Source organism: Oncorhynchus gorbuscha, linkage group LG26, assembly GCF_021184085.1.
Source record: "Oncorhynchus gorbuscha isolate QuinsamMale2020 ecotype Even-year linkage group LG26, OgorEven_v1.0, whole genome shotgun sequence".
Taxonomy (NCBI): Eukaryota; Metazoa; Chordata; class Actinopteri; order Salmoniformes; family Salmonidae; genus Oncorhynchus; species Oncorhynchus gorbuscha.
In genome coordinates, this window is record NC_060198.1 from 24876345 (window position 1) to 24902447 (window position 26103).

Here is a 26103-nt window from a genome sequence, read left to right on the forward strand (position 1 = left end):
TTCTGACCTAGAATACGTGGACAACTACAAATACCTAGGTGTCTGGCTAGACTGTAAACTCTCCTTCCAGACTCATATCAAACATCTCCAATCCAAAATCAAATCTAGAATCGGCTTTCTATTTCGCAACCAAGCCTCCTTCACTCACGCCGCCAAACTTACCCTTGTACAATTGACTATCCTACTGATCCCCGACTTTGGCGATGTCATCTACAAAATAGCTTCCAATACTCTACTCAGCAAATTGGATGTAGTCTATCACAGTGCCATCCGTTTTGTTACCAAAGCGCCTTATACCACCCACCACTGCGACCTGTATGCTCTCGTCGGCTGGCCCATGCTACATATTCGTCGCCAAAGGTCATCTTTAAGTCTATGCTAGGTAAAGCTCCGCCTTATCTCAGCTCACTGATCATGATAACAACACCCACCCGTAGCACGCGCTCCAGCAGGTATATCTCACTGGTCATCCCCAAAGCCAACACCCCATTTGGCCACCTTTCCTTACAGTTCTCTGCTGCCAGTGACTGGAACTAATTGCAAAAATCGCTGAAGCTGGAGATTTACATTTCCCTCACTAACTTTAAACATCAGCTATCTGAGCAGCTAACCGATCGCTGCAGCTGTACATAGTCCATCTGTAAATCAAATCAAATGTATTTATATAGCCCTTCGTACATCAGCTGATATCTCAAAGTGCTGTACAGTAACCCAGCCTAAAAACCCAAACAGCAAGCAATGCAGGTGTAGAAGCACCTGCATTGCTTGCTGTTCAAATAGCCCACCCAATCTACCCACATTGTTTTTATTTACTTTGCTGCTCTTTTGCACAACAGTATCACTACTTACACACCATCATCTACTCATCTATCACTCCAGTTTTAATCTGCTAAATTGTAATTACTTTCCTACTATGGCCTATTTATTGCCTTACCTCCTCGTGCCATTTGCACACACTGTATATACATTCTTTTTTTCTACTGTGTAATTGACTGTACGCTTGTTTATTCCATGTGTAACTCTGTGTTGTTGTTTCTGTCACACTGCTTTGCTTTATCTTGGCCAGGTCGCAGTTGTAAATGAAAACTTGTTCTCAACTAGCTTACCTGGTTAAATAAAGGTGGAATAAAAAAATTGGTCAGTGCGAACTGTTATTCCCACTTTAGTGTTGTCAGCAACCTAAGTGAGTGTTGTGACATGTGGCTGACTGATACGTAGCACAGCCCTCTAAATGCTCGGTGATGTCTCTCCAACCCAGTCCCAGACAGAAGTAGAATAACAAGATTGGTACGACAGAAAAAGATCACACAAAGGAATTCAAGTAAGTATGTTTTTTTATATATAATTCCTTCATTTACATAAAACATTTTTGAAATAAAAGTCTGGATATTGTTTTTCATACGCATACACTAAAATGGAATTTTATACATTTCTACCCACACATTTACAACTTTGCACCTTAAAGCATTTCATCTTAACAAAAAAATATATATTATACACATTTTTCTAACATTTCAAGTAGGCCTATTGATGTTTGTAGCTAGATATTTACAAATTTGTACAAACTCAGTTTGCAGTATGAATAAAGTATACAACAATGCATAAATTTGACTAATTATTTACAGTCATGATAAAACAGAGAACAGATGGTTTTAATATGTATCTAGCAGCCTCTTGGAAGGAACCAGGCCTAGCTGGACATGTGGGGTAGAAAAGTCCCATGCTGCTTTTGGTTCACCTCAACCGACTAGTGGTCTCTGGCCCCCTCAGACCAGCTGGTGTAGAGGGGGCACTTGTTCTGGGCAGTTTTGAGCTGCGACCACCCCAACCTCCACCCAAAATAATTTATGTAGAGGGTTTAGTTTCCCTCCTCTCCAAGGGTCTATTGGCCTTACCCATATCAGTTGTCAGTCACTGTCTCTTGGCCATGTTATTGGCTGAAGCGCACATCAGTCAACTCGGAGGCGGGCGGGTGTCCCTGAAGGGGGCAAGGGAGCAGGCGGAATCAGATCGCGTCACCCTCCCAACTTGCCCCGCCCCTTAGCCGACCAACCACCACTGTCTGTGAGGTGGAGATGAGCGACGAGTCCAGACAGGTTTTCTTGTCATCAGTGGTGACATTCTTATGCGTCGATGCGGAAGGACAGCAGCTTCTCTGAGTGCATGTTGTTGAGTGTGCGCAGGTCGGGCATCTTCAGCAGCAGCTTGGTGAAGCGAGAGACGTCACAGGGGTTGTTCTTGCTGACCAGGGCACGCAGTGCTCTGATCAGAGACTCCTGAAGCAGCTCCACGGAGTTAATGTTCTCGATGCCTGAGCGATCTGAAAGAGGACAGAGAAGAAAGAGAGCCCCGTTAAGACTACTTTACAGTTTAGTACAGACCATTACTATGCCATAATAGTGAGTGATTTTTTAAAGTTTCAAGTGTCATCGTCAATGTTCCCCATCATTTTTTCCGGCACTAAGCAAATTTCAGGTCTGCTGAGCGCAAACTTGAACAATGTGGAAATTCTGTGCAACTTCCAGCGAGTATTTACTGTGAACGCTGAGGCTGTACCCACTTTAAGTAACAGTTTCAGACAGTGGTCAAGTAGGCTACTGTGGCTATTTGATCATAATGTAGGCCTACCAGATTGGCCTACCATCAAAAACAATGGAAAAATGCATTCCATAACATTTTAACATGGAAATAGCTGTTCTATCATTCAGCAGAAAGTAGCAGCCAATGTGTGGTGTTCAATGTAGGCATACATTCCATTAGACTTTTGAAAAAACATGCAGGGCTTGACTGAAAATGTTGTGTTGTTCGATGAAACTACTTTGCAAAATATTACAGTGAATCAGACAAATTATGCTACTTACTGCCTATTGGCTATTTAGCTTATTTAAGACTCTCTCAAAATACAACACTGCCCCTTTAAGACACAAAAAAGCTCTTTATCTAACTCCCTTTTCAAAGCTGTCTAGAAATATTCAGGTTTTGTGCTCTTGTAAGAAGCAATCACTCCCCCATTGCTGAATACAAATTATCAGAGACTTGGGCTACACACGTGGCTGCATGCATCTCTTGCTTTGATCTCAAAACAAGTCAATCTACTCATGACTGCTCATGCTGTAAACACAGTTCAGTTCCAAGTGAATGCCACAGATCCATATATGGCAATATTTGCATATAGGCCTACTGCAGCTCTGATTAGTTATGCCGCACCGGTCTGTGTAGAGTTTGGACTGAGTCGTGTGTGTACAAACAATAGAATCCTACTCCGATGCGTTCTGCCGACAACAAAATATCTTGCAAACTTTGTTTTGTTTCGGTATGTTGCATTTAAAGTTCTACTGGATCCTAGACTTCTTGACGGGCCGCCCCCAGGTGGTAAGAGTAGGCAACAACACGTCTGCCATGCTGATCCTTAACACTGGGGCCCCTCAGGGGTGTGTACTTAGTCCCCTCCTGTATTCCCTGTTCACCCACAACTGCGTGGCCAAACACGACTCCAACACCATTATTAAGTTTGCTGACGACAACAGTGGTAGTCCTGATCACCAACAACAATGAGACGGCCTATAGGGAGGAGGTCAGAGAACTGGCAGTGTGGTGCCAGGACAACAACCACTCCCTCAATGTGAGCAAGACAAAGGAGCTGATCGTGGACTCCAGGAAAAGTCGGCCGAACATCGACGGGGCTGTAGTGGAGCGGTCGAGAGTTTCAAGTTCCTTGGTGTCCACATCACCAACAAACTATCATGGTCCAAACATACAAAGACAGTCGTGAAGAGTACACGACAAAACCTTTTCCCCCTCAGGAGACTGAAACGATTTGGCATGTGTCCCCAGATCCTCAAAAGGTTCTACAGCTTCATCATTGAGAGCATCCTGACCGGTTGCATCACCGCCTGGTATGGCAACTACTCGGTATCTGACCGTAAGGCGCTACAGAGGGTAGTGCAAACAACCCAGTACATCACTGGGGCCAAGCTTCCTGCCATCCAGGACCTATATAATAGGCGGTGTCAGAAGAAAGCCCATAAAATTGTCAGAGACTCCTGTCACCCAAGTTATAGACTGTTTTCTCTGCTACCGCAAGGCAAGCAGTACCGTGGCGCCAAGTCTAGGACCTCAACAGCTTATACCCCCAAGCCATAAGACTGCTGAACAATTAATAAAATCGCCCGTGGACAATTTACTTTGAACCCCCCCCCTTTGTACACTGCTGCTACTCACTGTTTATGATCTATGTATACTTCACCACTTCACCCCCACCTACATGTACAAATTACCTCAACTAACCTGAAACCCGCGCACACTGACTCAGTACTGGTGCCCCCTGTACATAGCCTCGTTATTGTTATTCTTATTGTGTTATTTCTTATGATTACTTTTTATTTTAGCCTACTTGGTATTTTCTTAACTATTCTTGAACTGCACTGTTGGTTAAGGGCTTGTAATTAAGCATTTCACGGTAAAGTCTACACTTGTTGTATTCAGCGCATGTGACAAATAAAGTTTGGTTTGATTCTCCCAGTAAATGGAAATGTTGATATCGTTAACTAACGGTGAAAACTCCAGAAAGTTGAGTGAAGTTCAATCTTGTGATTCTCTGCGCGGGCTGTTATTTCTTCTGCGGGGCAGTCCCGGTGGAGCTGCGCGGTGCAGCTTAGAGGCGTGCAGCTTAGAGGGAACACTGATCACGCTGACTGCTTAGATAGGTTGTTAAAAGTAATAAGGCTTCGCATTGTTCTTACCTGCAGACACTAGCACTACAGCGGTGAAGAGACCCAGCTCCTCGGCCGTGAGTTCCAGGGAGTTGAGTTTCTCGCTGAATTCAAACATGGTGTCTAGCAGGCCTCCCATACCCATGCCCTTCAGGGCCTCCAGGCTGTAGGTGGCACCAGAGATGAAGGTGACAGTCTGCTCCTTCACGTTGAAGAGAGAGGCAAAGCGCACCGTCAAGACCTGTAACAGAAGAAAGGCAAAAGTAAGTGAGTGGTGAATCTTCTCAAGAATTGAATCTTTGAATCATTGAATCTTCTCAAGCTGTGAGTATTTTTGCTTATCCCTGTGTGAAGGGTCTTTGCATGTCTGTGTTTGCACACATTTCACGGATGCCTACCTCAAAGGTGCCGGCCTTGAGCAGGGTGACTTGGTCGTTCTCAGAGAGTGCACTGAACCCTGGAATATTCTTGGCGAACTCCACCACCTCGCGCACAGCCGGCGTGAAGCTGAGCGAGAAGTCCTCCCAGATCTCCTGAGGGTTCTTGTTGGGTTCGTCTTGGGGGCACATGTTCATTGGACATGCCTGGAGGAGCGAGGAGAATCGTAATCAGCATTTTCCTATATGCTATGACTACCTGCCATTATTATTGACAATCTTTGACGTCAAGATCTTTTCAATGTTGCTACTCTGTTCAGTGACTCACCAGCACAATGTCCTTGTGGTTTTTCCATGAGAAGTTCTGCCCCTGGGGAACGCTGCTGGTCTCAATGCCTTGGTGGCACCCGAACAGGTTGCTGTTGTGGAACTGCTTGCCATTGTTCTGGTGATGTCTGTCAGACATGGCCTGGGAGCCATGGTGCTGGAGGCCCACGTTGTTGTTGTGGTGGTAGATTGTGTAGAGGCCGTTCTGATGGTAGCCAGCAGGGCAGTAGTTGGAGCCCCAGTTGTCCACCTCTCCGTTATGCTGTCTCGTGGACTCGCCCAGTTTGTCGTGGGCGTAGACGAAGGTCTCACGGTGCGCCCGGGCAATGGCCGTTATGGTGCAGTCCACCCCAGGGCTGGGGCACAGGGTTGGAGAGCTGGCCAACAGTGGCGGGCTTTGGGTGGTTGGTGGGGGCAGAAGGGAAGCAGGGGCTTGTGCTGGAGGACAAGGGGAAGGAGCAAAAGGCAGGGCCTGAGGCTGGGGTGCCACAGTCAGACCCGGGCAGGGAGAGGAGGAAGTGGGAGAAGGGGGAGAGTTGTGGGTCAGGCTGGCCAGCTGGAACTCATTTTGCATGTTGTTCATGTTGTTCATGGCGCTCTGCATCTCTGCGAGCATGCGCTGCTTCTCACGCTTAGGTATTCTGCCAAAGCGAACAGCTGTGGAGAGAGAGAAAGAGACATGTAGAGACAACAGTCCTAACAGGGATGAGAGTGTAACAGATCTATTAGACCTTTTGTGGCTATATGCGTCATGTTTTAGCCTGTGAAGCTGTACATACCATCGCGGGACATGCCCACGGACAGACACTTTTTGAAGCGGCACTGCTGGCAGCGGTTGCGGTTAATCCTCATGATGGTGCAGGTCTGGTTCTTCAGGCACTTTTTGTACTGGATGTTCTGCTGGATACTGCGTCGGAAGAATCCCTTGCAGCCCTCACAGGCATGGACGCCATAGTGGAAGCCTGAGGCGACGTCTCCACACACTTTACACAGCAGCACCATCCCATTCAGTTCTGTTACAAACATAAAGAGTAGAACAGACAATGAGTCCAAATTCCAAAAACACTCAAAGCTGCAGTTCCAGCAGTGACAGATGGGGGTGCACATTCTGGCATCATATAAATGATTGTGGTTCTGGTAAGGTGGTCTACTCACTGGTAAGGCTTGCCACGGACTTGCTGGTGGAGCAGCGAGAGATGCTGTTGTCATTACGACCCCTAGGCCTTGGGGACCCTCCAGAGCCGGAAGAGGAGTTGCCATCATCACCATTGGAGGAGCTGGAGCTGCCGGAGTAGGCATTGGAGAAGCTCTGGGAACCATTGGGGGAGGGAGGGAAGGAGGCTCCGAAGGAGTTCTCGCTGTACATAGACACCGGGCTGGTGTGATTCGGTGAGCAGCCACTGGAGCCGATGTAGGAGATTACACCCCCTGGTGGACAAAATAAAAAGTGAGAGGACCACTTGTTAGAATGGATGCATGGTTTAAAAACAGTGAGATAATTTGTTTTGTCACATTTGGTGCTCCGTTCTTTGACTCTCTAACCACTGGACATCAGTCAACTGACAGTGAGGACTGATGGAAACTAAAACAGAGGAGGTAAAGAGGAAGAGGGTTGGAGAGAGGACGCCCACTGGTTAGGATTGATACTGTGCCCATTCATGTTCACTGACAAAAAATGAGGGGGCGGATGCAACTTTGTATCATTCTGTACATTCCAAATGTTCCCTTAGCTACCCAGGACAGTTATACAAGGAAACTGTGGCAATGTTAGGATAACCATAGCAACAGGGAGGCTGGAGAGAGTCCAAGAAGACAAGTGACTGGAAAAGAACATTGCTTTCCAGGAAAAGTTGGCAGGAATGGCTGCCCTGACTAGCTATCCGTTTATTTTTCTAGTTCAGAGGTCACCACTCTTACCAAAACAGAAGCCCTGACCACAGAGTACGTTTATAGGAAGCCATAAGGGCAAGATTGTCCTGCGTGGGTTGTGCCACGTGAGCAAGCATCACCTACAGAACATTATTTACATTATGGAAGAAGCTATTGCAGAATGGAGAACGTTCTTTTTGGATGCAGCCCAATAGCACAGGCAGTGCTATTGCTGTTGTGCAGTCTCATTGGCCAGACATAGCCACCCACGCGAGTGGATTTAGATACTCTTGTGCTCTCTCTCTCTCTCTCTCTCTCTCTTTGTTGGAACTCTCCTGACAACTTTCACTTGCCCTACTTCCCTTTCTCTCCAACTCTCCCTTTTGACTCTCCGTGAAACTCCCTGTTCTTCTCTCTCCACGCCCCCTTCCCCTCTGTACTCTATCGTGCTCATACTCTGTTTCTCTTCTCCCTCTCTCACTTTCATTCTCTTTCTCCCTCCCGCTTGTTCTAATCCAGCTGTCTCAGTTTCTCCCGCTGTGAAGGCTAATTCTCACAAGTTCCGTCCAAGGATCACGTTTCGCCACAGCTGGCCACCCACACACCAACTCGTGCCCGGTCGCCGGGGGATGCCACGCACAAGGCTACCGGGAATGGCTAATCACTTTTTAAATGCCAAATGGTGTACCCCGCCCTTGCCACTTACAGCGTCCCTGCCGAAACCCGAACCCACAAAGCATATGCCCAAGATTTCCGCACATCCTGTTGACTCCAATTAACCTGTGCTCTAATACCAGATCAACTGTATTGTGTTGTTGTTAGGAGATAATGTGTTGTTGTGAGGAGACGACGTGTTGTTGTGAGTCGATAATGTGTTGTGTTAAGGAGTCTTTGATACCTTTGCAATACATTTCATTGGTGTTGTTGAGGCTTTCAATTGATGATGCCCTTGAAAACCGTCTTTATGATTTAATTTCCCTGCATTGATGGCAAGCTGCCCACCTACTGTATGTTTGGGTGGGGCCTATTGAAGGATGGGATCGTTGTTTTGTGCTTAACAAAACCAAACTCCATACTTCTGTTCTGTGAGCCTGACACAGGATGAATTCCAATTTCCTGATTGAACAAACAGTGAGAGAATGTCTGTCCTGTTCTGTTCTGTTCTGTTCTTTTTGAGACATTCCAATCTCAGAGTCCAGCAAGCCAGGCAGCCCTGGAGGAGAAACATATTTCACTGTGGAAAGGAACATAAGGTCTTATAGGGTCACTGTGTCAGGTGTCACCACAACATCCTCAACACGTGTACTTCCTTGTCCTGCATGTTTCTATAGTATTAAGGCTCCTCCCCCCCCTCGTGTTTTCAATCCCTTTCCTCTGTCTTCCAACTCCTGTCTTTCTATCTCTAAAAGAAAAAGGTATTACCCAAAATAACCAATCAGTGAGTGGAAAATAAGATTGCTTGTGTATCAAAATCAATTACCTGCCATTTAAACCAACACTTGTACAGTCAATGTGAAATGAAGAAAACACATCAATAGACATAGCTATGAATGTTGAATTAGTCTCAGTGAGTAAACATACATTCAGAGTGAAGTATTTGAAAGAAATATAATAATACATCGAAAGCTATGCATGGGAGAGCCATAGAATGAAAACAGGCTGGGCTGCATACTTGTGTTGCTCGAGGAGCAGCACTAGAGCAGGCTGGCTGGAGTACATTCTAGTCACGCCCTTACTCAACGTGCGCGCTTCCAACTTCAGGTTACTCAACGAGACAGGCAGCCTAAAAAAATAAAAAGACTTGCAACCCGACTGGCTGTGCAATACACGCCGATTGAACACACCAACTGTTTCTAGGACAGCCTCACGTTCCCTCCCGCTTAGCGCTATCCATGGTACCCAATAGACAGCCAATTCCCACAAGATATTCTCATGTAATTTACAATATACTTGCTGAATATAACCGAACAGCTTGGTATCTATCTATGTTTTCACTTTGCTATGTTGTAGCTGTACAATATAATTTTATGTATTGAAAATGCATTTACTCTGAACCTATATTCAAATGAATGAACCACTAAATGCTTTATTAGACCTACTATCGCCTTGCCCTAATGATGATATAATAAAGGTAAGCCCAATATTTTGGACATCTTAGATAACGAAAGGGAATGTCCCAATCACCCTGCAAGTATTTGGTTATGCCTGTGTAATTATGTCAGAAACAACACATTATGCCTTACATAAATGTTCGTGTCCCACTTTTCAATATAACACGTGACTGAATGATGTCCGGATCGAATCGCAAGAATTACACCCGCAAGCTATCCAATAGCAGTGCACACATGGCATCCAAGACTGCGTCACCCATGGGACTCTGACGAGCAATTATGTAATGAGCTTGCTCTCTATACCAATGGAGATTGGCGGAGAACAGTGAATGAAAACAAAACGCACATGGCTAGCTTGGCGGGCCATGTGAATTGGGCAAAAACATGCGCGGATGCCTGCATCAAAGCGATGTCCGTCCACCTGACATGACCTACTTCCCCTCGAATTATTTTAGAGCACTGTGTCTTAACCCATGATCTTCTAACTACCACACGTACACCATCAAACAATGTATAGTATTTAAAATACTTCTTGATACAACATTTCTTCGTTTTACTTTAACTGAGGCCAGTAATTCGTCCTTGACAATGACAGTTATGTCCAGCGGTTGGGGTAAAAAATCTATAGGCTACAGTAATGACAACACACAGCCATCAGTTAATTCAAAATACGAGGAATAGAGGAATAGGCCTACTTCAAGCCTCGTCCCATCTAGTGCATCACAAGGATGATTCTATCAACCACGTAAATCCCATACAAAATTAGCTCTACTTAATCGACAGGTGTACATCAATACAATACAACTCATCATTGATTTACGCATTGCGGACTGATAAACAACAAACTGTAAAGAGCTTCAACAGACTGCCAATAAACCAGGTAGCCAAAACACATTTTAACCCCAAACACGGTATCCATTACACATGCACAACAAAATCATCCAGAATATTTACCTGTGTTGTTGTTATTTGTGTCCATTGCTGTTGTTGCCAACCTGAGCTCAAAAACATTCATATAGATATCGGTTCAAATAGAAAACAGTTTAGGAAAGGATCATTTCCCTTCTGGCGAGGTTCTTGGCAAAAAGCAGGTCCTCTATTCTCTGTTATAACGATGTCATTAAGTAACTATAATAAAAGCTCTGTTTGAGTTCGAATACTCATTAAAATACTTAGAACCAGGGTTAATAAACTGTACCAAAGGATGCATCTGCTATCGAGCAAGTTCCCGCGTAATGTGAATCGCTTCTCTGTGAGCACTGCCAGTGTAAAAACATTACGAAAAGCGTCTATGCTGTCACAGGCTCTATCCGTGTAGGTCTGAACCGCAGTTTCCAAGTCGGCCTGGTTTTGCTCAGTCTCCCTCATCCCTAGGAAAGGAACAAGGACGCACTGCATGTATGCCCGCACGGGGCTGAAAACGGGACCATGTGACCCCCGGGGAGTGCCTCGTGCCCCATTGACACACTTTTTTCTCCGAACACATTAGCTTTTAAAAAAAAATAACCTGCGCACATGGAGACGGTAACTCCGCCTACGAAAACGCCTACGAAAAATGTGGGAAAATAATGTTTTAGCTTTAATGGATAGGACAATATTTTAATATCACCAAATTGCCCAACGCCATTGCGCAATGCCATGGCACATGTTCCATCCATCATTCAAATTATGTCTAATTTGGGTTTAATTGGACGTGCCATTATATACTGGCTCACAAAGGGCTCCCCTTTTCATGTCTGGTTGGAATGTGGATGTGACCACAGACACTCACTTGACACATTGAAAGATTAGTGTGACCAGTTGTGAAGCAAGGAACATGCCATGTCAAACATCTTAATATCATCAAGAACAAGGATTAGCTTTTATTCAGCTTTTCTGTCAGTATTGCAAGCGATGGGAATGCAAGCGATGGTGGTATAGAATACAACAAAAAACTGTCCAAGAACTCTCCAGAATGAATGCAGATAAGTATCATAATACCTTATTTATTACCAGTGATTTTGTAATAGGAAAACTCTGCAGGATCAAAAGGAGCGAACCATTTCTGCCAGAATGTTTACAGCTCCCCACTCCATTCTACGCTGTGCACATTGTCCGCACACTCCCACATTGTGCTGCTGTGGGAACATGGAAAGATCACCTAGCCCCATTCTGCGACTACCCCTGACAATCTAATCTATTTCCCATTACACGCAGCTAGCACATTTGGATCATTGGAAGTTGTGGGAATGTAAATTGGTGGTTTCGCATTCGTGGTTCGTGGTTCGTGGTTTCCCAACGAACCCATACGTTTCCAGACTGGTAAAATGGAATGTTTAGTAACTATTCTGTGAACTGAAGTGAAAATTTAGCCTATTATGGGAACGTTTATTTTTAGGTTGCAGGGAGGTTATGAGAATGGTTTGATCTGGTTTCTTGAATGTTTTTCTGGGAGGTTTTATTAACGAGAATGGAAATTATTTAGAGGTTATTTAGAGTTTTTTTATAACTTCCTTAAAACTCTTTAGAACCCATAGCAGCCATCGACAACAGCCACCCACGAGGCATCGTTACCCATCGCTCCACAAAAGCCACGGCCCTTGCAGAGCAAGGGGAACCACTACTTCAAGGTCTCAGAGCAAGTGACGTCACCGATTGAAACACTATTTAGCGCGAACCACCGCTAACTAAGCTAGCGTTTCACATCTGTTACACTCACCCCCCTTTTGACCTCCTCCTTTTCCGCAGCAACCAGTGATCCGGGTCAACAGCATCAATGTAACAGTATAACCTTAGACCGTCCCCTCGCCCATACCCGGGCGCAAACCAGGGACCCTCTGCACACATCAACAACAGTCACCCACGAAGCATCGTTACCCATCGCTCCACAAAAGCCACGGCCCTTGCAGAGCAAGGGGAACCACTACTTCAAGGTCTCAGAGCAAGTGACGTCACCGATTTAAACACTATTTAGCGCGAACCACCGCTAACTAAGCTAGCGTTTCACATCCGTTACACGGACACCCCTTCAAATTAGTGGTTTCGGCTATTTCAGCCACACCCGTTGCTGACAGGTGTCTAAAATTGAGCACACAGCCATGTAATCTTCATAGACAAACATTGGCAGTAGAATGGCCACGTTCAACGTGGCACCTTCATAGGATGACACCTTTCCAACAAGTCAGTTTGTATCATTTCTACATTGCTAGAGTTGCCCCAGACAACTGTAAGTGCTGTTTTTGTGAAGTGGAAATGGATCAACAACGGCTTAGCCGCGAAGAGGTAGGCCACACAAGCTCAAAGAATGGGACCGCCGAGTGCTGAAGCGCGTAGCACGGTTGTAACACTCACTACCGAGTTCCAAACTGCCTCTGGAAGCAACTTTAGCACAATAACTTTTTTATCAGGAGCTTCAGGAAATGGGTTTTCATGGCTGAGCAGCCGCAAACAAGCCTAAGATCACATGTGCAATTCCAGGTGTCGGCTGGAGTGGTGTAAAGCTCGACCACCATTGGACTCCGGAGCATTGTAAACGCGTTCTCTGGCCATCACTCTTCATCATCTGGTAGTCTGATGGACAAATCTGGGTTTGGTGGATGACAGGAGAATGCTACCTGCCCCAGTGCATAGTGCCAACTGTAAAGTTTGATGGAGGAGGAAAAAGGGTCTGGGGCTGTTGTTCATGGTTCGGGCTAGGCTTCACTTAGTTCCAGTGAAGGGACATTTTAACTCTACAGCAAACAATGATATTCTAGACAATTCTGCACTTCCAACTTAGTGGCAACAGTTTGGGGAAGGCCCTGTCCTCTTTCAGTGTAATGGCTTTCTTCCTGGGAAGGAGAGAACCAAAGCGCAGCGTGGTGAGTGTTAAACATCTTTAATAAAGACGAATACAAATACAAATATACAAAACAATAAATGTGAAAACCGAAACAGTCCTGTGTGGTGAAACAAACACAGCCACTGAAATAATCACCCACAAACCCCAACACAAAACAAGCTACCTAAATATGGTTCCCAATCAGAGACAATGACTAACACCTGCCTCTGATTAAGAACCATATCAGGCCAAACACAGAAACAGACAAACTAGACACACAACATAGAATGCCCACCCAGCTCACGTCCTGACCAACACTAAAATAAGGAAAACACACAAGAACTATGGTCAGAATGTGACATTCAGCATGCCATTTGTTATTTTATTTAACCTTTAATGAAGAAAGTCAGTTAAGAACAAATGTTTATTTATAATTTTTATAGTTAACAAAAAAATAATTCATCTTTATTTAACCAGGTAGACTAGTTGAGAAAAAGTTCAAATTTACAACTGCGACCTGGCCAAGATAAAGCAAAGCAGTGTGACACAAACAACAACACAGAGTTACACATGGAATAAACAAACATCCAGTCAATAATACAATAGAAAAAGTCTATATACAGTGTGTGCAAATGAGGTAGGATAAGGGAGGTAAGGCAATAAATTGGCCATAGTGGCGACATAATTACAATATAGCAATTACTGGAGTGATAGACGTGCAGAAGATGAGTGTGCAAGTAGAGATACTGGGGTGTAAAAGAGCAAAATAAATAACAGTATGGGGATGAGTTAGTTGGATGGCCTATTTACAGATGGGATATGTACAGGTGCAGTGATCTGTGAGCTGTTCTGACAGCTGGTGCTTAAAGTTAGTGAGGGAGATATGAGTCTCCAGCTTCAGTGATTTTTGCAGTTTGTTCCAGTCATTGGCAGCATAGAACTGGAAGGAAAGGTGGCCATAGGAGGAATTGGCTTTGAGGGTGACCAGTGAAATATACCTGCTGGAGCGCATACTACAGGTGGGTGCTGCTATGGTGACCAGTGAGCTAAGATAAGGCGGGGCTTTACCTAGCAAAGAGTTATAGATGACCTGGAGCAAGTGGGTTTGGCGTTGAATATGAAGCGAGGGCCAGCCAACGAGAGCATACAGGTCGCAATGGTGGGTAGTATATAGGGCTTTGGTGACAAAACGGATGGCACTGTGATAGACTGCATCCAATTTGCTGAGTAGAGTGTTAGAGGCTATTTTGTAAATGACATCGCCGAAGTCAAGGATCGGTAGGATAGTCAGTTTTACGAGGGTATGTTTGGCAGCATGAGTGAAGGATGCTTTTTTGCAAAATAGGAAGCTGATTCTAGATTTAATTTTGGATTGGAAATGTGAGTCTGGAATGTGAGTCTGGAAGGAGAGTTTACAGTCTAACCAGACACCTAGGTATTTGTTGTTGTCCACATATCCTAAGTCAGAACCGTCCAGAGTAGCGATGCAGGACAGGCGGGCAGGTGTGGGCAGCGATCGGTTGAAGAGCATGCATTTAGTTTTACTTGCATTTAAGAGCAGTTGGAGGCCACGGAAGGAGAGTTGTATGGCATTGCAGCTTGTCTGGAGGTTAGTTAACACAGTGTCCAAAGAAGGTCCAGAAGTATACAGAATGGTGTCGTCTGCGTAGTTGGGTAAGAGAATCACCAGCAGCAAGAGCGACATCATTGAAGCATACAGAGAAAAGAGTCGGCCCGAGAATTGAACCCTGTGGCACCCCCATAGAGACTGCCAGTGGTCCGGACAACTGGCCCTCCGATTTGACACACTGAACTCTGTCTGAGAAGTAGTTGGTGAACCAGGTGAGTTTGTCATTTGAGAAACCAAGGCTATTGAGTCTGTCGATAAGAATGTGGTGACTGACAAAAGCCTTGGCCAGGTTGATGAATACGTCACTTATCGACGGCGGTTATGATATCGTTTCGGACCTTGAGCGTGGCTGAGGTACGGTGCGATTCAAAATGGTCGGTGATCTGTTTGTTAACTTGGATTTCGAAGACCTTAGAAAGGCAGGGTAGGATAGATATAGGTCTGTATCAGTTTGGGTCTAGAGCATCTCCCCCTTTGAAGAGGGGGATGACCGCAGCAGTTTTCCAATCTTTGGGGATCTCAGATGATACGAAAGAGAGGTTGAACAGGCTAGTAAATAGTGGTCGCAACAATTTTGGCAGGGCTCCGGGCAGCCGAGCGGAAATGGAGGAAAACTCGCCTCCCTGCTGACCTGGCATCCTTTCACTCCCTCCTCTCTACATTTTCCTCCTCTGTCTCTGCTGCTAAAGCCATTTTCTACCACTCTAAATTCCAAGCATCTGCCTCTAACGCTAGGAAGCTCTTTGCCACCTTCTCCTCCCTCCTGAATCCTCCTCCCCCCCGTCCTCCCTCTCTGCAGATGACTTCGTCAACCATTTTGAAAAGAAGGTCGACGACATCCGATCCTCGTTTGCTAAGTCAAACGGCACCGCTGGTTCTGCTCACACTGCCCTACCCTGTGCTCTGACCTCTTTCTCCCCTCTCTCTCCAGATGAAATCCCGCGTCTTGTGACGGCCGGCCGCCCAACAACCTGCCCGCTTGACCCTATCCCCTCCTCTCTTCTCCAGACCATTTCCGGAGACCTTCTCCCTTACCTCACCTCGCTCATCAACTCATCCCTGACCGCTGGCTACGTCCCTTCCGTCTTCAAGAGAGCGAGAGTTGCACCCCTTCTGAAAAAACCTACACTCGATCCCTCCGATGTCAACAACTACAGACCAGTATCCCTTCTTTCTTTTCTCTCCAAAACTCTTGAACGTGCCGTCCTTGGCCAGCTCTCCCGCTATCTCTCTCTGAATGACCTTCTTGATCCAAATCAGTCAGGTTTCAAGATTAGTCATTCAACTGAGACTGCTCTTCTCTGTATCACGGAGGCGCTCCGCACTGCTAAAGATAACTCTCTCTCCTCTGCTCTCATCCTTCTAGACCTATCGGCTGCCTTCCATACTGTGAACCATCAGATCCTCCTCTCCACTCTCTCCGAGTTGGGCATCTCCGGCGCGGCCCACGCTTGGTTTGCGTCCTACCTGACAGGTCGCTCCTACCAGGTGGCGTGGCAAGAATCTGTCTCCTCACCACGCGCTCTCACCACTGGTGTCCCCCAGGGCTCTGTTCTAGGCCCTCTCCTATTCTCGCTATACACCAAGTCACTTGGCTCTGTCATCACCTCACATGGTCTCTCCTATCATTGCTATGCAGACGACACACAATTCATCTTCTCCTTTCCCCCTTCTGATGACCAGGTGGCGAATCGCATCTCTGCATGTCTGGCAGACATATCAGTCAAGCTGAACCTCGGCAAGACGGAGCTGCTCTTCCTCCCGGGGAAGGACTGCCCGTTCCATGATCTCGCCATCACGGTTGACAACTCCATTGTGTCCTCCTCCCAGAGCGCTAAGAACCTTGGCGTGATCCTGGACAACACCCTGTTGTTCTCAACTAACATCAAGGCGGTGGCCCGTTCCTGTAGGTTCATGCTCTACAACATCCGCAGAGTACGACCCTGCCTCACACTGGAAGCGGCGCAGGTCCTAATCCAGGCACTTGTCATCTCCCGTCTGGATTACTGCAACTCGCTGTTGGCTGGGCTCCCTGCCTGTGCCATTAAACCCCTACAACTCATCCAGAACGCCGCAGCCCGTCTGGTGTTCAACCTTCCCAAGTTCTCTCACGTCACCCCGCTCCTCTGCTCTCTCCACTGGCTTCCAGTTGAAGCTCGCATCCGCTACAAGACCATGGTGCTTGCCTACGGAGCTGTGAGGGGAACGGCACCTCAGTACCTCCAGGCTCTGATCAGGCCCTACACCCAAACAAGGGCACTGCGTTCATCCACCTCTGGCCTGCTCGCCTCCCTACCACTGAGGAAGTACAGTTCCCGCTCAGCCCAGTCAAAACTGTTCGCTGCTCTGGCCCCCCAATGGTGGAACAAACTCCCTCACGACGCCAGGACAGCGGAGTCAATCACCACCTTCCGGAGACACCTGAAACCCCACCTCTTTAAGGAATACCTAGGATAGGATAAGTAATCCTTCTCACCCCCCCTTTAAGATTTAGATGCACTATTGTAAAGTGACTGTTCTACTGGATGTCATAAGGTGAATGCACCAATTTGTAAGTCGCTCTGGATAAGAGTGTCTGCTAAATTACTTAAATGTAAATGTAAATGTAAAATCATTTTAGAAGGAGAGTCCATATTGTCTAGCCCAGCTGATTTGTAGGGGTCCAGATTTTGCATCTCTTTCAGAACATCAGCTATCTGGATTTGGGTGAAGGAGAAATGGGGAGGCTTGGGCAAGTTTCTGTGGGGGGTGCAGGGCTGTTGACCAGGGTAGGGGTAGCCAGGTGGAAAGCATGGCCAGCTGTAGAAAAATGCTTGTTCAAATTCTCAATTATCGTGGATTTGTCGGTGGTGACAGTGTTTCCTAGCCTCAGTGCAGTGGGCAGCTGGGAGGAGGTGCTCTTAATCTCCATGGACTTTACAGTGTCCCAGAACTTTTTGAAGTTTGTGGTACAGGATGCACATTTCTGTTTGAAAAAGCTAGCCTTTGCTTTCCTAACTGCCTGTGTATATCGGTTCCAAACTTCCCTGAAAAGTTGCATATCATGGGGGCTATTCGATGCTAATGCAGTATGCCACAGGATGTTTTTGTGCTGGTCAAGGGCATTCAGGTCTGGAGTGAACCAAGGGCTATATCTGTTCCTGATACTACATTTTTTTGAATGGGGCTTGCTTATTTAAGATGGTGAAGAAAGCACTTTTAAAGAATAACCAGGCATCCTCTACTAACGGAATGAGGTTAATATCCTTTCAGGATACCCGGGCCAGGTCGGTTAGAAAGACCTGCTCGCTGAAGTGTTTCAGGGAGCGTTTGACAGTGATGATGGGTGGTCGTTTGACCGCAGACCCATTATGGACACAGGAAATGAGGCAGTGATCGCTGATATCCTGGTTGAAAACAGCAGAGTTGTGTTTGGAGGGCAAGTTGGTTAGGATTGTTATGCAGGTGAATGAGGACCCAAAAGCGACTTAACAGAAACAGAGTTTATTCCAGTCCTAACAGAAAACGACTAATCCTGAATTCTTTCACAGGTAATGTCCAAACAGGAATAACAGAAATCCTCTAGTCTGTAGAGGGGAACAACAGGAGAAGCGGCCACAGACTGCAGGTCGCTTCGGGTTGGCGCAGGCCGTAGCTGATAGAGACACCTGCTCACACGCAGCATCTGATGAAGGCAAAAACACGACAGGACGGAACAAGAACACAGTACAGCAAACAAGGATCCGACAAGGACAGAAGCGAAAACAGAGAGAGAAATAGGGACTTAATCAGAGGGCAAAATAGGGGACAGGTGTGAAAGAGTAAACGAGGTAGTTAGGAGAATGAGGAACAGCTGGGAGCAGGAACGGAACGATAGAGAGAGAGGGAGAGAGAGGGAGGGGGAGAGAGAGGGATAGAGAGAGGGAAAGAACCTAATAAGACCAGCAGGGGGAAACGAATAGAAGAGGAAGCACAGGGACAAGACATGACAATCTATGACAAAACATGACAGTACCCCCCCACTCACCGAGCGCCTCCTGGCGCACTCGAGGAGGAACCCTGGCGGCAACGGAGGAAATCATCAATCAACGAACGGTCCAGCACGTCCCGAGATGGAACCCAACTCCTCTCCTCAGGACCGTACCCCTCCCAATCCACTAAGTACTGGTGACCACGTCCCCGAGAACGCATGTCCATGATCTTCCGTACCCTGTAAATAGGTGCGCCCTCGACAAGGACGGGGGGAGGGAAGACGAACGGGGGCGCGAAGAAAAGGCTTGACACAGGAGACATGGAAGACTGGGTGGACGCGACGAAGATGTCGCGGAAGAAGAAGTCGCACTGCGACAGGATTAACGACCTGAGAAATACGGAACGGACCAATGAACCGCGGAGTCAACTTGCGAGAAGCTGTCGTAAGGGGAAGGTTACGAGTGGAAAGCCACACTCTCTGACCGCGACAATACCTAGGACTCTTAATCCTACGCTTATTAGCGGCTCTCACAGTCTGCGCCCTATAACGGCAAAGTGCAGACCTGACCCTCCTCCAGGTGCGCTCACAACGTTGGACAAAAGCCTGAGCGGAGGGAACGCTGGACTCGGCGAACTGGGACGAGAACAGAGGAGGCTGGTACCCAAGACTACTCTGAAAAGGAGATAGCCCGGTAGCAGACGAAGGAAGCGAGTTGTGAGCGTATTCTGCCCAGGGGAGCTGTTCTGCCCAAGACGCAGGGTTTCGAAAAGAAAGACTGCGTAATATGCGACCAATCGTCTGATTGGCCCGTTCTGCTTGACCGTTAGACTGGGGATGAAAACCGGAAGAGAGACTGACATAAGCACCAATCAAACGACAGAACTCCCTCCAAAACCGAGACGTGAATTGCGGACCTCTGTCCGAAACGGCGTCTAACGGGAGGCCATGAATTCTGAACACATTCTCAATGATGATTTGTGCCGTCTCCTTAGCGGAAGGAAGCTTAGCGAGGGGAATAAAATGAGCCGCTTTAGAGAACCTATCGACAACCGTTAGAATCACAGTCTTCCCCGCTGACGAAGGCAGACCGGTAATAAAGTCTAAGGCGATGTGAGACCATGGTCGAGAAGGAATGGGAAGCGGTCTGAGACGACCGGCAGGAGGAGAGTTACCTGACTTAGTCTGCGCGCAGTCCGAACAAGCAGCCACGAAACGGCGCGTGTCACGCTCCTGAGTAGGCCACCAAAACCGCTGGCGAATAGAAGCAAGCGTACCCCGAACGCCGGGGTGGCCAGCTAACTTGGCAGTGTGAGCCCACTGAAGAACAGCCAGACGAGTAGAAACAGGAACGAAAAGAAGGCTACTAGGACAAGCGCGCGGCGACGGAGTGTGAGTGAGTGCTTGCTTTACCTGTCTCTCAATTCCCCAGACAGTCAACCCGACAACACGCCCTTCAGGGAGAATCCCCTCGGGGTCGGTAGAAGCTACAGAAGAACTGAAGAGACGGGATAAAGCATCAGGCTTGGTGTTCTTAGTACCCGGGCGATAAGAAATCACGAACTCGAAACGAGCGAAAAACAACGCCCAACGAGCTTGACGTGCATTGAGTCGTTTGGCAGAACGGATGTACTCAAGGTTCTTATGGTCGGTCCAAACGACAAAAGGAACGGTCGCCCCCTCCAACCACTGTCGCCATTCGCCTAGGGCTAAGCGGATGGCGAGCAGTTCGCGGTTACCCACTTCATAGTTGCGTTACGACGGCGACAGGCATTGAGAAAAATACGCGCAAGGATGCACCTTATCGTCAGAATGGGAGCGCTGGGACAGAATGGCTCCCACGCCCACCTCTGATGCGTCAACCTCGACAATGAATTGTTTAGTGACGTCAGGAGTAACAAGGATAGGAGCGGATGTAAAACGCTTCTTGAGGAGATCAAAAGCTCCCTGGGCGGAACCGGACCACTTAAAGCACGTCTTGACAGAAGTAAGGGCTGTGAGAGGAGCTGCCACTTGACCGAAATTACGAATGAAACGCCGATAGAAATTCACGAAACCGAGAAAGCGCTGCAACTCGACACGTGACTTAGGGACGGGCCAATCGCTGACAGCATGGACCTTAGCGGGATCCATCTGAATGCCTTCAGCGGAAATAACAGAACCGAGAAATGTGACGGAGGAGACATGAAAGGCGCACTTCTCAGCCTTCACATAGAGACAATTCTCTAAAAGGCGCTGGAGGACACGTCGAACGTGCTGAACATGAATCTGGAGTGACGGTGAAAAAATCAGGATATCGTCAAGGTAAACGAAAACAAAAATGTTCAGCATGTCTCTCAGTACATCATTCACTAATGCCTGAAAGACAGCTGGAGCATTAGCGAGACCGAACGGCAGAACCCGGTATTCAAAATGCCCTAACGGAGTGTTAAACGCCGTTTTCCACTCGTCCCCCTCCCTGATGCGCACGAGATGGTAAGCGTTACGAAGGTCCAACTTAGTAAAGAACCTGGCTCCCTGCAGAATCTCGAAGGCTGACGACATAAGGGGAAGCGGATAACGATTCTTAACCGTTATGTCATTCAGCCCTCGATAATCCACGCAAGGGCGCAGGGTACCGTCCTTCTTCTTAACAAAAAAAAACCCCGCTCCGGCGGGAGAGGAAGAAGGCACAACGGTACCGGCGTCGAGAGAAACAGACAGATAATCTTCGAGAGCCTTACGTTCGGGAGCCGACAGAGAGTATAGTCTACCCCGGGGGGGAGTGGTCCCCGGAAGGAGATCAATACAACAATCATACGACCGGTGAGGAGGAAGGGAGGTGGCTCTGGACCGACTGAAGACCGTGCGCAGATCATGATATTCCTCCGGAACCCCTGTCAAATCACCAGGTTCCTCCTGAGAAGAGGGGACAGAAGAAACAGGAGGGATAGCAGACATTAAACATTTCACATGACAAGAAACGTTCCAAGATAGGATAGAATTACTAGACCAATTAATAGAAGGATTATGACATACTAGCCAGGGATGACCCAAAACAACAGGTGTAAAAGGTGAACGAAAAATCAAAAAGGAAATGGTCTCACTGTGGTTACCAGATACTGTGAGGGTTAAAGGTAGTGTCTCACATATGATACTGGGGAGGAGACTACCATCCAAGGCGAACATGGGCGTGGGCTCCCCTAACTGTCTGAGAGGAATGTCATGTTTCCGAGCCCATGCTTCGTCCATAAAACAGCCCTCAGCCCCAGAGTCTATCAAGGCACTGCAGGAAGCTGCCGAACCGGTCCAGCGTAGATGGACCGACAAGGTAGTACAGGATCTTGATGGAGAGACCTGAGTAGTAGCGCTCACCAGTAGCCCTCCGCTTACTGATGAGCTCTGGCTTTTACTGGACAAGAAATGACAAAATGTCCAGCAGAACCGCAATAGAGGCACTGGCGGTTGGTGATTCTCCGTTCCCTCTCCTTAGTCGAGATGCGAATACCTCCCAGCTGCATGGGCTCAATACCTGAGCCAGTGGGAGGAGATGGTTGAGATGCGGAGAGGGGGGACACCGTTAACGCGAGCTCTCTTCCACGAGCTCGGTGACGAAGATCTACCCGTCGTTCTATGCGGATGGCGAGTTCAATCAAAGAATCCACGCTGGAAGGAACCTCCCGGGAGAGAATCTCATCCTTAACCTCAGCGTGGAGTCCCTCCAGAAAACGAGCGAGCAACGCCGGCTCGTTCCAGTCACTGGAGGCAGCAAGCGTGCGAAACTCTATAGAGTAATCCGTTATGGATCGATCACCTTGACATAGGGAAGCCAGGGCCCTGGAAGCCTCCTTCCCAAAAACTGAACGATCAAAAACCCGTATCATCTCCTCTTTAAAGTTCTGATACTCGTTAGTACACTCAGCCCTTTCCTCCCAGATAGCTGTGCCCCACTCCCGAGCCCGTCCAGTAAGGAGTGATATGACGTAGGCGATACGAGCTCTATCTCTTGAGTATGTGTTGGGCTGGAGAGAGAACACAATATCACACTGGGTGAGAAAGGAGCGGCACTCAGTGGGCTGCCCAGAGTAACACGGTGGGTTATTAACTCTTGGTTCCGGAGACTCAGAAGACCAGGAAGTAGCTGGTGGCTCGAGACGGAGATTCTGAAACTGTCTTGAGAGGTCGGAGACCTGAGCGGCCAGGGTCTCAACGGCATGAGAGCAGCAGCAGACAATTCCTGCTCGTGTCTGCCGAGCATCGCTCCCTGGATCTCGACGGCTGAGTTGCGAGGATCCATAGTCGCTGGGTCCATTCTTGGTCGGATCCTTCTGTTATGCAGGTGAATGAGGACCCAAAAGCGACTTAACAGAAACAGAGTTTATTCCAGTCCTAACAGAAAACGACTAATCCTGAATTCTTTCACAGGTAATGTCCAAACAGGAATAACAGAAATCCTCTAGTCTGTAGAGGGGAACAACAGGAGAAGCGGCCACAGACTGCAGGTCGCTTCGGGTTGGCGCAGGCCGTAGCTGATAGAGACACCTGCTCACACGCAGCATCTGATGAAGGCAAAAACACGACAGGACGGAACAAGAACACAGTACAGCAAACAAGGATCCGACAAGGACAGAAGCGAAAACAGAGAGAGAAATAGGGACTTAATCAGAGGGCAAAATAGGGGACAGGTGTGAAAGAGTAAACGAGGTAGTTAGGAGAATAAGGAACAGCTGGGAGCAGGAACGGAACGATAGAGAGAGAGGGAGGGGGAGAGAGAGGGATAGAGAGAGGGAAAGAACCTAATAAGACCAGCAGGGGGAAACGAATAGAAGAGGAAGCACAGGGACAAGACATGACAATCTATGACAAAACATGACAAGGATGATGTCTATGAGGGGTGCTCGTGTTTAGGATGGCTGGGGTGTTAAGCATGTCCCAGTTTAGGTCACCTAACAGCACGAGCTCTGAAGATAGATGGGGGAAATCAATTCACATATGGTGTCCAGGGCACAGCTGGGGGCAGAAGGTGATCTATAGCAAGCGGCAACGGTGAGAGACTTGTTTCTGGAAAGGTGGATTTTTAAAAGTAGAAGCTCAAATTGTTTGGGCACAGACCTGGATAGTAAGACAGAACTCTGCAGGCTATCTCTGCAGCAGATTGCAACTCCGCCCCCTTTGGCAGTTATATCTTGTCAGAAAATGTTATAGTTAGGGATGGAAATTTCAAGGTTTTTGGTGGTCTTCCTAAGCAAGGATTCAGACACGACTATGACATCCGGGTTGGCAGAGTGTGCTAAAGCAGTGAATAAAACAAACTTAGGGAGGAGGCTTCTAATGTTAACATGCATGAAACCAAGGCTTTTACGGTTACAGAAGTCAACAAATGAGAGCTCCTGGGGAATAGGAGTGGAGCTAGGCACTGCAGGGCCTGGATTAACCTCTACATCACAAGAGGAACAGAGGAGGAGTAGGATAAGGGTACGGCTAAAGGCTATAAGAACTGGTCATCTAGTATGTTCGCAACAGAGAGTAAAAGGAGCAGGTTTCTGGGCATGATAGAATAGATTCAAGGCATAATGTACAGACAAAGGTGGAAGGATGTACAGTGGAGGTAAACCTATGCATTGAGTGATGATGAGAGAGATATTGTCTCTAGAAACATCATTTAAACCAGGTGAGGTCACTGCATGTATGGGAGGTGGAACTAAAGGGTTAGCTAAGGCATATTAAGCAGCGCTAGAGGCTCTACAGTGAAATAAGGCAATAATTACTAACCAAAACAGCAATAGACAAGGCATATTGACATTAGGGAGAGGAATGCGTAGCCGAGTGATCATAGGGGTCCAGTGAGTAGCTTTGCGGGCTTGAGACACGGGGATTCAGACAGATAGCGGGCCGGGGCTAGCAAGCTAGTAGAAGGGCCTTAGAGGGATGTTGAGACGGAAGATGTCTGTTGTTGCCCCCGCGTGCTGTTACGTCGGCAGACCAGTCTTGATGGATCAGCAGGGCTCCGTGTGGTAAAAGGGTCCAGGCCAATTGGCAAAATATGTATAGTGGCCAAAGAATTTGTCCAATGGGCCTCTTCAGCTGACAACGATGGCCTACCCCGGCCAAACCCTAACCCGGATGACGCTGTGCCAATTGTGCGCCACCCAATCATGGCTGGTTGTGATACAGCCTGGGATTGAACAGGGTCTGTAGTGACACCTCTAGCACTGAGATGCAGTGCCTTAGACCGCTGCGTTAATCAAAAGCCCCCTATGCTGCACCAATGCCCCCAGTACACTAAGCGAGGTCCATACAGAAATGGTTTGTCGAGATTGGTGTGGAAAAACTTGACTAACCTGTACAGAGTCATGACCTCAACCCCATTGAACACCTTTGGGATGAATTGGAACGCCGACTGAGAGCCAGACCTAATCATCCAAAATCAGTGCCCGACCTCACTAATGCTCCTATGGCTGAATGGAACCAAGTCCCCCGAGCAATGTTCCAACATCTAGGCTGAATTTAAGGATAGAGTAATTTGTTTTTATATGTTGGGCTTAGGTTATATGTTTGCTAGGTGCAAATACAGTGACATTTTCCACATTTTGTTACTTTACAGCCTTATTCTGTTTTTTTCCTCATCAATCTACACACAATACCCCATGTTCCTCATGGTCAGTGAAAGTAAGGGAAGTGATGTAGAGAGTCAGGGCTCAGCAGGAAAAGGAAGGGAGGAAGAGGAGTTAGAGATGATTGGAGGGATAGAGATGAGGAGTGGAGGGATGAGGGAGAGTAGAGGAAGAGAGGAAAAGGAGAGCGAATGAGAGGAGAGTGGACAGAGAGGAACATGGAGAGGAGGAGGAAGAGGGAAAGGAGGAGAGGAGGAGGGAGAGGACGAAGCAGAGGGAGAGTACAAAAGCACTCACAAACTTCTACAGATGCACAATCGAGAGCATCCTGGCGGGCTGTATCACCGCCTGGTACGGCAACTGCTCCGCCCACAACCGTAAGGCTCTCCAGAGGGTAGTGAGGTCTGCACAACGCATCACCGGGGGCAAACTACCTGCCCTCCAGGACACCTACACCACCCGATGTTATAGGAAGGCCATAAAGATCATCAAGGCCAACAACCACCCGAGCCACTGCCTGTTCACCCCGCTATCATCCAGAAGGCGAGGTCAGTACAGGTGCATCAAAGCTGGGACCGAGAGACTGAAAAACAGCTTCTATCTCAAGGCCATCAGACTGTTAAACAGCCACCACTAACATTGAGTGGCTGCTGCCAACACACTGACACTGACACTGACACTGACTCAACTCCAGCCACTTAAATAATGGGAATTGATGGGAAATGATGTAAAATAT

The 26103-nt window shown here is 47.5% G+C and overlaps 1 protein-coding gene across 1 annotated transcript; it reads right to left on the reverse strand.

The window, feature by feature from the left end:
* Window positions 1-1316: 1316 nt before the first annotated feature.
* LOC124016193 (nuclear receptor subfamily 1 group D member 1-like) lies at window positions 1317-10840 on the reverse strand. The gene is made up of 7 exons (XM_046331730.1): window positions 10351-10840; window positions 6572-6844; window positions 6196-6429; window positions 5418-6073; window positions 5111-5296; window positions 4743-4953; window positions 1317-2320 (listed from the first exon to the last, which is right to left on the reverse strand). The coding sequence occupies exons 1-7, from the start codon at window positions 10409-10411 to the stop codon at window positions 2124-2126; spliced, it is 1818 nt and encodes a 605-aa protein (XP_046187686.1). The 5' UTR covers window positions 10412-10840; the 3' UTR covers window positions 1317-2123.
* Window positions 10841-26103: the final 15263 nt, after the last annotated feature.